Here is a 14,550-nt window from a genome sequence, read left to right as displayed (position 1 = left end):
GTGTTCCCTTGCGCCGGCAGCCCTGGTCCTTCTAGATGGTAAAGGTTGCAGGTTTGGAAGGTGCTGTTGAAGGAGCCTTGGTGAGTGGCAACAGGGCATCTCGTATATTGTACACATTTCTGCCACTGTGCATCAGTGATGGAGGGAGTGAATGTTTAAGGTGGCGGATCCAGTGGGCTGCTTTGTCCTGGATGGTGTCGAGCTTCTTGAGTGTTGTTGGAGCATCCAGGCAAGTGGATCTCCGCTAAGTTAGACGGAACTAAGATAGCCACCATGTGACTCCTTTGCTAAATACAGTTCTTTTGTGGTACTGAGGCACAGTGATTAGGGATTGATCTGTGATATGCCAATATGTGATTCTGATGTCACGCTAATGCAGTTGACTCTTAACAGAGGTTGGCCTGTTTGGTAAATCATTTCCGCGCGTTTTGTAACCTTATCAAACTGTTGATGACTATTCTGTTTTCTCACCACATTCTTGTATAAGGTTGAACAGGCTGGAGCATTTATTTCTAGAAAAGGGAAGTTTGAAGGGTGACCTGATCAGCATCTTTAAAATTATGAAGGGTTTGATGGGGTAAACACAGAGAAGATGTTTTCACTTGTGGGGGAGACCAGAAATAGTGGCCAAGGCAGTCACTAATAAATCCAATAGGGAATTTGGGAGAAATTTCTTTACTCAGTGAGTGGTGAGAATGTGGAACTCACTACCATAAGTGAATATAGAAATAGGAAGATAGAACAAATAAACACATGCCTAGAGAGATGGCACAGGAGGGAGGGCTTTATAATTCTGAGGCAATGGGACTAATTCTGGAACCTTATTTTATATTATTCGTCACTGGCCAGGCCAGCACTTATTGCCCATCCCTAACTGCCCTTGCCCAGGGGGCATTTCTAAGAGTCAACCACATTGCTGTGGATCTGGAGTCCAGGTAAGGATGGCAGATTTCCCTCCCTAAAGGGCATTAGTGAACCAGATGGTTTTTTACAACAACCAACAATGGTTTTGTGGTCACCATCAGACTTTTAATTCCAGATTTTTATTGAATTCAAATTTCACCATCACCCGCGATTTGATTCAAACCCAGGTCCCCGGAGCATTGCCCTGGGTCCCGGGAATATTAGTGCAGTGACAATACCATTATGCCACCACCTGCTCCTGCACAAGGATCTGTACAAGGCGATGGGTTACACCTTAGCGGAACCAGGACCAATGTCCTCGCACAAAGGTTTACTAGTGCTGTTGGGGAGGGTTTAACCTAGCTTGGCGGGGGGAACCAGAGAGGGAATTCAGACAAGAGAGAAACAAATCTGATAATGATAGAAAGAAAAGTAGTAAGCAAAATTGGAAGGCAATGCAAATAAAGGCTAGCATCAAATAGGATCAAAATACTGCAAAATGTTAAAAAGGCAAAATTAAAGGCACCCGATCTGAATGCATATAGCTTTTGCAACAAGATAGATGAATTGATGGCACAAATCGAGGTAAATGGGTATAATCTAATTGCCATTACAGAGACGTGACTGCAGGGTGACCAAGGCTGGGAACTGGATATTCTAGATATTTGACATTTAGGAAGGACAGGCAAAAAGGAAAAGGAGGCGGGGTAGCGCTGTTCACAAAGGATGAGATCGGAACATTAGTGGGAGAAGATCTTAGATTGAAAGATCAAGGTGTAGAATCAGCTTGGGTAGAGCTAAGAAACAGCAAGGGGCAATAAACATTGGTGGCAGTTATTTATAAGCCACCAAACAATAGTGGTAATGTAGGGCACGATATAAATCAGGAAATTAGAGGCACATGCAACAGGGGTGATACAGTACTTATGGGGAAACTTCAATCTACATATAGACTGGGTAAACATATTTAGCACTAATGCCAGGGAGGATGATTCCTGTAATGTATACAAGATGGTTTTCTTGAGGAACCAACTGGGGAACAGGCTATTTTAGATCTGGTATTGTGCAATGAGAAACTATGGTCTTAAATCTAAACTAAGAAAACTCTGAAGGTATGAGTGGCAAGTTGGCTGTGATAGATTGGGAAACTGTTTGAAAAGGTATGATGGTAGGCAGGCAATAGCTGGCATTTAAAGGATTAATACATGATTTACAACAAATATACAAATATACATTCCTTTGAAGCACAAAAATCCAACAGGAAAAGTAATCCAACTGTGGCTAACAAGAGAAGTTAAAGATTGTATTAGATCAAAGAAAGAGGCTTATAAAGTTGCCAAAAGGTAGTAAATCTGAGAATTGGCAGCGCTTTAGAATTCAGCAAAGGAGAACCAAGAAACTGATAAAGAAAGTGAAATAGAATATGAGAGTAAACTGGCAAGAAACATAAAACGGACTGTAAAAACGTCTATAGGTATGTAAAAAGGAAAAGATTAACAAAGACAAATGTGACCCATTACAACAAGAGACAGGAGAATTTACAATAAGGAAATGGCAGAGAAACTAAAACAAATACATTGTGTCAGGCTTCATGGAGGAAGACACAAAAAACCTTCCAGAAATACTAGAGGACCATGGAACTAGTGGGAATGAGGAACGGCAAGAAATTAGTATTAGTATAAAAGTAGTCCTGGAGAAATTAATGGGATTGAAAGTTGGTAAATACCCTGGACCTAATGATCTACATCCCAGAGTATTGAAAGAGGTGGCTGTAGAGATAGAGAATGCGTTGGTGATCATCTTCCAAAATTCTATAACTTCTAAAATGGTTCCTGCAAATTGGAGGGTAGCAAATGTAAGCCCACTATTTAAAATGGAGGGAGAGAGAAAACAGGGAACTACAGACCTGTTAACCTGACAACAGTAGTAGGGAACATGCTAGAATCTATTATCAAGAATGTGATAACTGAACACTTAGAAAATAGTGGTAGGATTGACCAGAGTCAACATGGATTTATGAAAGGAAAATCATGTTTAACAAAGCTGTTGGAGTTTTTTGAGGATGAACCTAGCAGGATAGATATAGGGAACCAGTGGATGTGGTGTATTTGGATTTTCAGAAGACTTTCAATAAGGTCCCACACAGGAGGTTAGTATACAAAAATAGGGCGCATGGGATTGGGGTAATTTACTGGCATGGATTGAGAATTGGTTAACGGACAGAAAACCAAGAGTAGGGATAAATGCGTCATTCTCAGAGTGGCAGGCGGTGACTAGGGGGGTACCACAAGGATCAGTGCTTGGGTCCCAGCTATTCACAATATATATCAATGATTCAGATATGGGACCAAATATAACATTTCCAAGTTTGCTGATGACACAAAACTAGGTGGTTATGTGAGTTGTGAGGGGGATGCAAAGAGACTTCAAGGAGATTTAGACAGGCTAGCTAAATGGGCAAGAACATGGTAGTAGATGGAATGTAATGTAGAAAAATGTGAAGTTATCTACTTAGGTAAGAAAAACAGAAAGGCAGAATATTTCTTAAATGGCGAGAAATTGGGATGTGTCGAAAAGGACCTGGGTGTCCATGTCCATGTTCATGAGACAATGAAGCAATTAGGAAGGGTAAATGGTGTGTTGCCTTTATTGCAAGAGGATTTGAATATAGCAGTAAAGATATCTTGCTGCAATTGTATAGAGCCTTGGTGAGACTGCACCAAGTATTGTGTACAGTTTTGGTCTCCTTACCTAAGGAAGGATATACTGACCATAGAGGGAGTGCAGCAAAGGTTCACCAGACTGATTCCTGGGATGGCAGGATTGTGAGGAGAGATTGAGGAGGCTGGTCCTGTATTCTCTAGAGTTTTAGAAGAATGAGAAGTGATCTCATTGAAGCATTCAAAATTCTTACAGGGCTCAACAAGGTAGATGCAGGAAGGACGTTTCCCCTGGCTGGGGAGGTCTAGAACCAGGGGACACAGTCCCAGAATAAAGGATAAGCCATTTAGGTCCAAGATGAGGAGGAATTTCTTCACTCAGAGGGTGGTGAATGTTTGGAGTTCTCTACTCTAGAGGGCTGAGGAAGCTCAATCATTGAGTATGGTGAAGACAAAGATTTATAGATAGTAAAGACACCAAGGGATATGGTGATAGTGAGGGAAAATAGTGTTGAGGTGGAAGATCAGCCATGACCTAATTGAATGACAGAGCAGGCTCAAGGGGCCAATTGGCTTACTCCTGCTCCTATTTCCTATATTCCTATGAATGGTATAGAAGCATTTAAGGGGAAGCAGGATAAACACATGAGGGAGAAAAGAATTGAAGGGTATGCAGACGGAGTGAGGTAAAGTAGAATGAGAGGAGGCTCATGTGGAGCATAAAACACCAGCACAGACCAGTAGGGCTGAATGGCCTGTTTCTGTGTTGTAGACTCAATGTAAGTGAGATAACTTTATAAACTGTTTAAAGAAGCAGGTCCACCACCAACTTCTCAGGGATTGTCAATGCCAGTTTTGCTGGTGAATGAATTTTTTAAAATCACAGATATGAACCCTGGCTTGAATTTGTTGTTCATTGTTTAAATCGAGCCCTGGCTCTTGGGGGAGGAGAGGGGAGGGGAGAGAGTTGAGGTGTTAAAGGCTTTCCTTCTGCTGCCCTTAATCTAACAGATGGTAAAGCGAGGAGAGGGAGTCAGCTCCAGGATGCAATCAGTGGCTACCATCAGTTAATTTTACACGGGGTATTAAATATTCATGAGGGAGTTTAGATTCGCTTGAATAAGGAGCTGGCTATGCAGATTGTTTTGCTCTTTTATTACCTTTTAGCCTGATAAACATTGCACACAGACACCATACAAAGCTTTGGTTAAACCACATCAGGAGTACTGTGTACCATGGTGTTGGAAGGGTATATAGGTCTTGGAAGGAGTGCAGCGAAGATTCAACACAATATTACCAAGGGTCCAAGGGTTAGATTATGAGAGAGTAAATAAACACGGCTTGTTTATGTGGGAATATAGAAGGTTAAAGTTTGATTCTGGGTGAAGACTTGGAGAAAGTGAATAGTTTCAAGTACCTGGGGTCAGGGTGGCAGAAGATGGAAGTATGGAAATGGAAATTAAGTAATAGGTTAGCTCTGGTTGGAGTAATTGGAAGAAGGGCAGTGGGGTGTTATGTGATAGAAAAGAATCATTGAAACTGAAAGGAAGAATGTACTAGACAGTGTGAGACTGGCCTTGTCATATCGTACAGAAACTTGGGCAACATCAAAGAGAGGAACAGCGACTGGATACTAGTGTGACGTGGATGCTGAGCTGGATGTGTGGAGAAAGGACAAAATCAGCAACCAGCCCATCAGGGGGGGTCAGTGAATATTGTGGGGGCATTGAAGATTGTAGCCGAGAAGATATTGAAATGGTATGGTCAACTGTAGAGGGGAGAGAGAGAGAGGAAATACGGTGAGGCGTGTGATGGAGATGGGATACCCAGGAGAAAGGAGAAGAGGAAGGCCAGATGGAAAGATGGGGTGGTGAGAGACATAAACACAGTGGGATTGGAAGAGAAATGGGGGACTGAGAGGAGGAGATGGAGAACCAGTATTGTGGAGACACCTGGGAAAATGGGAGAAGCTGAAAGAAGAGGGGGAGATAATTTAATTGAGGTTTTTAGGATCTTGAAAGGATTCAGTAGGCTGGATAGAAACTTTTCCTGCTGGTGTGGGAGTCTAGGACAAAGGGGACATAACCTTAGAAACAGAGCCAGGTCACCAAGGTAGAAGTGCGGAACACCCGCCCATAAGGCAGTTGATATTGGAAAGTTAATTGATCATTTTCAATCTAAGATCAATAGATTTTTGTTAGACAGAGTATTAAGGGATATGGATGGAATTAGGATACACATCAGCCGTGATCTCATTGAATGGAGGGCTCACTGTCTTCCTATAACACCCCAGTTGCTGAAAGATAGACAAATTATCTATAAAATACCCCGACTCTTTTATATCATAGTTGATCACATGAAAACGTCCCATAGCACTTCATAAATTACCTGCAGTTCGACAAGCTTGGACTGGATAACATTCGGTTAATAGTCGAAAGGCAGATTAGAGGTCGAGACAACCTGCGCTGACATTGTGGCACTCCCACACTTGGCGGCATGGAAGCAAGAAAGGATGAAATTGTCCGGATTCTCCTGCTGCCATATTGTGGTCCTCACTGTTCTTAGGCATCCTTGACAACTGCCCAAAAGCAACACTGGCCCATTTTCAACCTGGTTCTTTTCTATATTCTTTCAATGGATGTGGGACACCTCCTTGAACATAACTCAGTAGTTTGCGAGACCATTTCAAAGGGCAGCTAAGAGGCAACCACATTGCTGTGGGTCTGGAGTCACAAACAGGCCAGAACAGGTACAGACGGCAGATTAGTAAACCCCGTTGGGTTTTTATGGCAAGCCGATAGCTTCCTGGTCACCATTATCAATAACTAACTTTTCGTTGAAGATTGATTTAATTAATTGACTTTAATTTACACAACTGCTGGGATGGGATCTGAACTCATGTCTCTGCGTCATTAGTCCAGGCCTCTGAATTAGGAGTCGGGCTACATAACCATTATGCTACTGTACACAGGGCTGGTCCTGCTCCATTTTGCAATGTTCTGTGAGAAATCTAGGAGGGGTGTGAGCTGTAAACATGGGTCTAACTACCTTTGCCAGTCCTGTAGTGACCTAACTAACTGCCCTTTAGGGGAGGCAGCTGTACAGAAAGAAAAGTATGTGTTTTTTTTTATATAGTTTTTATTGGGAGGTGGTGCTGGGGAATGGGAGCAATTCTTGAAATCCGACTACTGTGCGAAGCTGGTTGTGCACAGGGAGTTATATCACCTACAGAAGGAGGGGACAGGCAAGGGAAATGTTAAAACATCATAATGTCCCTGCGCTCAAATATTTTAATCGGTCCTCCATTGGCAGTTATGCCTTTAGCTACCTGGGCCCCAAGCTCTGGAATTCCCTGCCTAAGCCACCAAGATGCTCCTTAAAACCTACATCCTTTTGGTTATCTGCCCTATTATCTGTTCATGTGGCTCAGTGTAAAAATTTGTCTGATAGGTAGAGATTAGCAGGTGCGAAACGGGTGACACGAGTGCAACAAGGCATTCAGTCTCTCAAATCTGTACCGCCACAGATTTTAAAAAATTTATTCAAGGGATTTGGGCCTCGCTGGCTAGGCCAGCATTTGTTGTCCATCCCTAATTGCCCTTGAGATGCCTTCTTGAACCGCTGCAGTCCATGTGGTGTAGGTACACCCACAGTGCTGTTAGGGAGGGAGTTCCAGGATTTTGACCCAGTGACAGTGAAGGAATGGCCAATATATTTCCAAGTCAGGACAGTGTGTGGCTTGAAGGGGAACTTCCAGTGGTGTGTTTCCATGTGTCTGCTGCCCTTGTCCTCTAGATGGCAGTGGCCGTGGGTTTGGAAGGTGCTGCCGAAGGAGGCTTGGTGAGTTTCTGCAGTGCATTTTGTAGATGCTAGACACTGCTGCCACAGTCTGTTGGTGGTGGAGGGAGTGAATGTTTGTGGGTGGGGTGCCAATCAAGCTTTGTCCTGGACTGTGTCAAGCTTCTTGAGTATTGTTGGAGCTGCACCCATCCAGGCAAGTGGGGAGTATTCCACCACACTCCTGACTTGTGCCTTGTAGATGGTGGACAGGCTTTGGGGAGTCAGGAGGTGAGTTACTCATTGCAGGATTCCTAGCCTCTGGTCTATTCTTGTAGCTACAGTATTTATATGGCTGGTCCAGTTCAGTTTCTGGTCAATGGTAACCCCTAGGATGTTGATAGTGGTGGATTCAGTGATGGTAATGCCATTGAATGTCAAATGCTACATCTCAGCTGATCTGCACCTCAACTCCATTTACCTGCCTTTGCAACATATCCCTTGATATTGACCCAACAACATGTCAAAGTCTTGAAAGCTACAACTGTCCCCAGTTTTCTCAGCGTTTTGAGGGATTGTGCCAGAAGTCCTGGTTTTCACTACCCTTTGTGCAAAAAACTGTTTTCTGATTTCACTCCTCTATGGCCAAACTCTAATGTTAAGATTGTGCCTCTTTGTTCTAGATTCCTGTCACCAGAGGAAGTCTATTTTTATTTATCTGCCCTGTCAAAACTCTAAGCACCTGGAACAGATTGCCCCTCCATCTCTGATCAAGAGAATATAAGGCAGGATTTGTGAATTCTGTCCTAACAATATAACCTTTTTATCATTCTGTTGAATCTGAGCTGTACCCGCTCCAGGGCCATAACAGCCCTCCTCACCTGCTAAATGCTAGGCCTAGGCCTGGGGAGACTACTAAGTGTGGTTAAAACATGATCTGTGAAGACCTCAATATGAAGGGGAGGGAATAAAAGGCATTCGGAGAGAGAGAAGAACATAATTTCAAGAAAGATTTCAATGGTCTGCTGAACAACTGCAGTCTCTGAAGAAAAGATATTAACCTGTTGCATGCGAATCACCATAGTAACCAGTGCTTGAGTGGAGGTTTCTGTGCTTTTTCCTTATCTGTCTGTCTCCTGCCTGATTCTATTTATCATTTATTAGGCTTTCACGCCTGAAAATTTAATGACCAGGTCTTCAAGAGAACAACGTAATCTCTTCGACCTTGAGCCTAGTGCTCCAGTGTCTCTTCAGACTGCAGCTCATAATATAGCCAAATAATTCATTTTCTTGGTACAAGTTATGAAACTGTTCCTCCAATAGCTACAACAAATTGCATTTATATAGCACCTTTAACATAGTAAAATGTCAAAAAGTGCTTCAAAGGAACGTTAATGCACAAAAATTGACACCGAGCCACATAAGGAATGTTCCATGGGACAGTGTAGAGGGAGATTTATTCTGTATCTAACCCTGTGCTGTACCTGCCCTGGGAGTGTTTGATGGGGACAATGTAAAGGGAGCTTGACTCTATATCTAACCTTGTGCTGTACCTGTCCTGGTAGTGTTTGATGGGGACAATGTAGAAGGAGCTTTGCTCTGAATCTAACCCCATGCTGTACCTGCCCTGGGAGTATTTGATGGGGACAGTGTAGAGGGAGCATTCCTTTGTATCTAACCATGTGCTGTACCTGTCCTGGGAGTGTTTGATGGGGACAGTGTAGAGGGAGCTTTACTCTGTATCTAACGCCATGCTGTCCCTGTCCTGGAAGTATTTGATGGGGACAGTGTAGAGGGAGCTTTACCCTGTATCTAACCCCGTGCTGTACCTGTCCTGGGAGTGTTTGATGGGGACAGTGTAGGGGGAGCTTTACTCTGTATCTAACCCCGTGCTGTACGTGTCCTGGGAATGTTTGACGGGATAGGAGAACTGTCTGGGGAATGTTCATTCTTGCATTAAAATAACACTTGTTCATATTTGCTGAAAGACTGAGGTGTTAATTGTAAATGTTAATTTTTAAATTGAGAGGTTGAAGAAGAATGAGAAGTGAAGAGATATACTTACATACGTCGCAGCTTTTTATATGGAGTAAATGTTCCTGGTGGAACTGATTTAATTCCGTTCTGTTCCAGTCGTCTGAAATGAAAGTGAAGTAGAACCATGACGATGATTCTAAACACAAGGTCAACATTACAGAACTTGAATATTGCTGAAAAGAGAGACAGATTGTTGAAGCTTATCATCTTGCACTCATCAGGACAAAGAATGCCAAATTTCAAATGCTCGCAACAATTTATACTACAGGAGAAAATGGTGCTGAATGAATTAAGTATGTTTCTGCTGTTGTTTATAATTGTCAGTACAGGCCATACTGTTAGATGTGATTCTGTGATTGGGCAGCAATTGTTAGAAATACATTTAAATGCTGGGACCCATTCTCCGCAAACAAAAGGAATATGTTCAAGCCTTGCATCTTTTGTGAATTACCCAGGAGCTCAGGGAGCCTGTAGTTCCCTATTGCTTTCTCCAGGTAACACCTCAGGCAATGACAGTCAGTTAGCCACCCAATCAGCACTCTTTTTTCCTATTGTATAAATCGTTGGGATTGTTTGAAATTTGGCATTCTTGCATTTGTCCTGATGAGTGTAGCTTGAAAACTTTCAGCAACATGACTTTCTTTACAGCAACATGCGCAAAGTTGTGAATTATTGTCAGCAATGTTATTAAACAAACACTTCACAGGCGCACATTAAACCCTGCAGTCTGGTAGATTAAAATGAGTATTGGACCAGGAGGTGGGAAAATTTCATAGCAGCATGTTTGATGTTTGTAATTTAACATCAGAAGTATTTATTGTGTAAAAAACATTTCATTCTCCTCTCTGGTTCTTTTGTATCCTCTGGTTACTGACCTTACTGGCACTGCAAACAATTCCTCCTTTGTGACTCTATCCAAATCAGTCATTATTTTGAACACATCCCCTTAACCTTCTCTGCTCCAAGGAGAACAATCCCACTTGTCCAGTCTATCCTGCTCTTTTCAAATTTAATCATTTGCCTCTTTGAGCTTTTGCAAACACATGTTGAGCCTGCTCTCCACAGTCCTCAATCCATTACTCTGCTGCTTCAATTTGTGCTCTACAAACACTGGGGATATTAGTCCCTCCTGGTCCCCACACCCTCACTACTGATCCTCTTTCTTCCCTTAACCTCCCCACCCAATCTGTCTCTCATTCCTGTAGAATTCATTTTTACAATTTTCTCCCCTTATTCATTAAGCTGCTAATTCACATTCAGATAAGGGCCTCCTGACAAGTTACCCTACTGGACCTAGCCTGCATGGCCAACTATCACAGATGAGCTAGACAGTGAGTGTTGACAGGCTATTTGACCACAGAGACATCACAAATTGACCTGATTCTGTCCAAACACATAAACGCACACTATACACGCTCACTCATGCACACAAACACTCACATACACACACATACCTGCTCAAAGCCACACTCACACACATTCATACACCCAGCTTCTCACACACATACTCATACACACACCTGCTCACACCCACACGTACAGCTGCTCACACCCACAGACAGACACACATGAACAATCTTATGCACACTTGCTCACGCATTGGTACACACTCACTTACACACATGTGCTCAAACATATTTGCAGGAACAGTTTCATGGAAAGCGCACCAATCGACAAACCTCCATCCGTTTTCTGTCACTAACCCAGGATTGCTAAGACCATGGGAGGATTCTTGTGCCCTCTGCCATGGTGAGTTTGGTGTTGGGGGGAGGGGCACAGTTAATTGGGAGGAAGGGTGGTGGGTGGGGACCTGACTATCTCCACTGAAGGTACATAGTTGGCCTTCTTGCCCTGATGCCAAGTTTAAGTGGAGAATTAATACCCACTTAAGGGCCTCATCCTGCCGTTGCTGGTGGGCATGGGGGAGGGTTCCCCATGTGGGGAGCATGGCAAACAAACCCATACGGGGTTGCTTGTGGACTCTCATGAGGGAAGGGGGTCCCTCATTCAAACGCACTCAGTGCCTGATTGAGGGACCCAGCATTTGGAAAGTTTTGGGGAGGCAGTGGGAGGGGTGGGGGGGGGGGGGGTGGTGCTTAGAGCTAACCCCCTGCCCTTGCTGCCTACCCCCTCACTCCCCCCCCCCCCGCCCCCCTCGAGCCCCATCCCCGCCATTGCTCGCCTGTGGCCTGTGTCCATATTCGATCTGCGGCCTCATGTGGGGTGTTGTACGGGCAGCGACTGCCACCTCCCCTGTGGTGCCGCTGTACAACAGAGTCTCCAGCGCCCGATTGGCTGGCAACTCTTAGTGGGCGGGTCTTCCTCCCTTCCACCAACCCCACCCGGGGGTTCTTGGTCCCAGGGGAAGGCTCGCCACTGGCCTGAGTGGCACAAGATGTGGCACAAAAAGGGGCGACGCAGGAATCGTGCTGGCACTACATCTGCCATCCGAGACCCCAGTCACCTCCACAAGGCTCCACCTCATGTCTTGAATGGAGCTGAGGTTGAAGATCAGCCATGATCTTACCGAATGGCAAAGCAGGCTTGAAGAGACGAATAGTATCCTCCTTCTCCTATTTCTTTTAGTCTGTCTGGTTTAGTCTCATGCCAAATTGTTGTGGCTTACCACAAAGCTAATTAAAGCCCCTTCTGAGAGATGGCATTAAGCGCCTGTTTAATGCACATAGAGGGAGGGGGAGGGGTGGTCCTGCCACTTCAATACAACGCCTTCTTTTGACAATGATGATGATTTCCCTTTTTAAGAGAATTGTGTGGCGGAGCCAGGATAGATGTAACAGGATTAACCAAGTCCTACAAAAAGGCCCCAGTTAATGTTATTCATTAGACTCCTGAATCTGACAATGAGGTTCTGATTTGCAAGGGAGCAATGCGATGCAACTAATCTTCCTATCACATTAGAATCGCTCCTCTCTGGAAAACAATCAAACCCTTTCATTTTCTGCACATAGTTCCTGCAGTTTTATCAATCATTTCTCTTCACGCCCACTCCTCCCAGCCCTGAGACTCGTCCAGCATCTTTGCCTGACAGTCGTAGCTCAGTAGATCGCACTCTCCCCTCTGAGTCAGAAAACTGTGGCATGAATGCCAGAGAATTGAGCAGAATCATCCAGGTGGACACTCTCGGTGCAGTACTGAGGGAATGCTGAACTGACGGAGGTGCCGTCCTTCAGATGAGACATTAAACCGAGGCCTCGCCTGCCTCTCAGGTGGAGGCAGACAATCCCATGGCACTCTTCAAAAGGTGAGTGGGATAGTTCTTCCTGATGTCCTGGGCCAGTATTAATCCCCTAAATAACATCCCTAAAAACGGATTATCTGGTCATTATCAGATTGCTCTTTGTGGGATCTTGCTGGGTGTAAATCTGCTGCTGTGCTTCCTGCATTACAATTCGGAAATCTTTCATTGGCTGTAAAGCGCTTTGGGACATCCTGAGGTTATGAAAGGCGCGATATGAATTCAAGTTCTTTAGCATAATTGGCCTCAGCTTCCAGTGCTGCCCAGAATCTTAATCAATGGACAAAAGATTTGTAAAGACAAACCTACGCCTTACTAAAAAATATCTCAAAGCCCTTTAAATCCAATCAATTTAAGGTGCAGTGACTGGTAAGTTGGCTAAACATGGCAGCCATTTTACACACAGTAAGATCCCACAAACAGAAATGATCTGTTTTTGGTGATGTTGGTTAAGGGAGGAACACCAGGAGAAATCTCTGCCCTTTAACTGCCCACCTCTTCAAAGTAACAAGCAGATGATTTTAATATTGCACTGGCAGGAGAGGACCTTTATCAATACAGTGCCTCCTTGGCAAGGCACTGGGCTGATACTTTGGAAGATGCCCTTGAGACCTGGACCCACAACATATTACCCAGAAGGGAGAGTGTTACCAGCTGGGGCATGTTGATAGGAGTCTTGAGTTTGACTTCAGCCTGTGTCTGCCCTTATACAGAGTCTGACAAGGGAAGGCCAGCAGCAGAAAAGCACCTTAGATTGGAATAACCCGGTGCTGTACCTGCCTTGGGAGTGTTTGATGGGAGACAGTGTAGAGGGAGCTTTACTCTGTATCTAACCCCGTGCTGTACCTGTCCTGGGAGTGTTTGATGGGGACAGTGTAGAGGGAGTTTTACTCTGTATCTAACCCTGTGCTGTACCTGTCCTGGGAGTGTTTGATGGGGGACAGTGTAGAGGGAGCTTTACTCTGTATCTAACCCTGTGCTGTACCTGTCCTGGGAGTGTTTGATGGGGCAGTGTAGAGGGAGTTTATTCTCCCGATTGTATTTCTGCAGCAATCCTGACAGTGAAATTGGTAAAAATGGGAATGTTCCATTCACCAGCACTGACAGCAGCATAAAATTCAGCAAGAAGAAAGAGTGAGCTATAAGAGGATTACATGGAACACTTGTAAAGAGTAGGGTTTAATCTGAAGTGTTTATCCCAGGAGTAAGCATTAAGTTTCAAATATAATCCTATTTCATGCGAAAAGTTTCTCCTAATTAGTACATTGTTGGGTTCTCGGCTTCTCCTCCCTTTGAGACATCTACACGTCTTAAAACTTTAATCGTTTTTGTGTAAAATGTGCAATCTTGTTAAGCGTTTATTTCTTTTATCGAGTGTATGTGTTTTGCATTTCCTGTGAGGGCACTGACTCTTATTGCTGCCTCACCTCTGCCCACACTCCAGTCACTCATCCAGAATCTGAACCATATCTGAGCCAAGGCAACGAGCATTCAGGCTCTTAGTTTTTGTGTAGCTCTAGAATGTGTGTGTGTGTGTGTGTGTGTATAGATCTATGTGTGAGAGTAGAGTTGGGTATGTGGGCATGTGGCTATAGTGGGAAATAGGGGTATAGATGGATATGTGGCTATAGGTGTGTCTGTGGGTAGAGGTGGCTATGAGGTTGAGGTGGGTATGAGGGTAAAGGTGGCTATGAGGGTGAGGGGAGATGGTGGCATAGTGATACTGTCACTAGACTAGTCATTCAGAGGCTCAGGCTAATGCTCTGAGACATGGGTCCAAATCCCACCATGGCAGCTTGTAGAATTTGAATTCAATTAATAAAAATCTGGAATATAAAACTCATCTCAGTGCTGACGATCATGAAACAATCATCGGTTGTTGTAAAAACCCATCTGATTCACTTATGTCCTTTACGG

The 14,550-nt window shown here is 44.1% G+C and overlaps 1 protein-coding gene across 1 annotated transcript in view; it reads right to left on the bottom strand.

Annotated features, from left to right (window-relative positions):
• Positions 1-14,550, bottom strand: part of LOC121289696 (slit homolog 1 protein-like) — an 810,815-nt gene that overhangs the window by 646,004 nt on the left and 150,261 nt on the right. Inside the window, exon 10 of the mRNA XM_041209320.1 lies at positions 9,406-9,477. Within this exon, the coding sequence (XP_041065254.1) occupies positions 9,406-9,477 (72 nt within the window). The remainder of the gene's footprint in view (positions 1-9,405; positions 9,478-14,550) is intronic.

Source organism: Carcharodon carcharias, chromosome 17, assembly GCF_017639515.1.
Source record: "Carcharodon carcharias isolate sCarCar2 chromosome 17, sCarCar2.pri, whole genome shotgun sequence".
NCBI classification, from domain to species: Eukaryota; Metazoa; Chordata; class Chondrichthyes; order Lamniformes; family Lamnidae; genus Carcharodon; species Carcharodon carcharias.
This window is presented reverse-complemented; position numbering and strand designations above follow the sequence as displayed.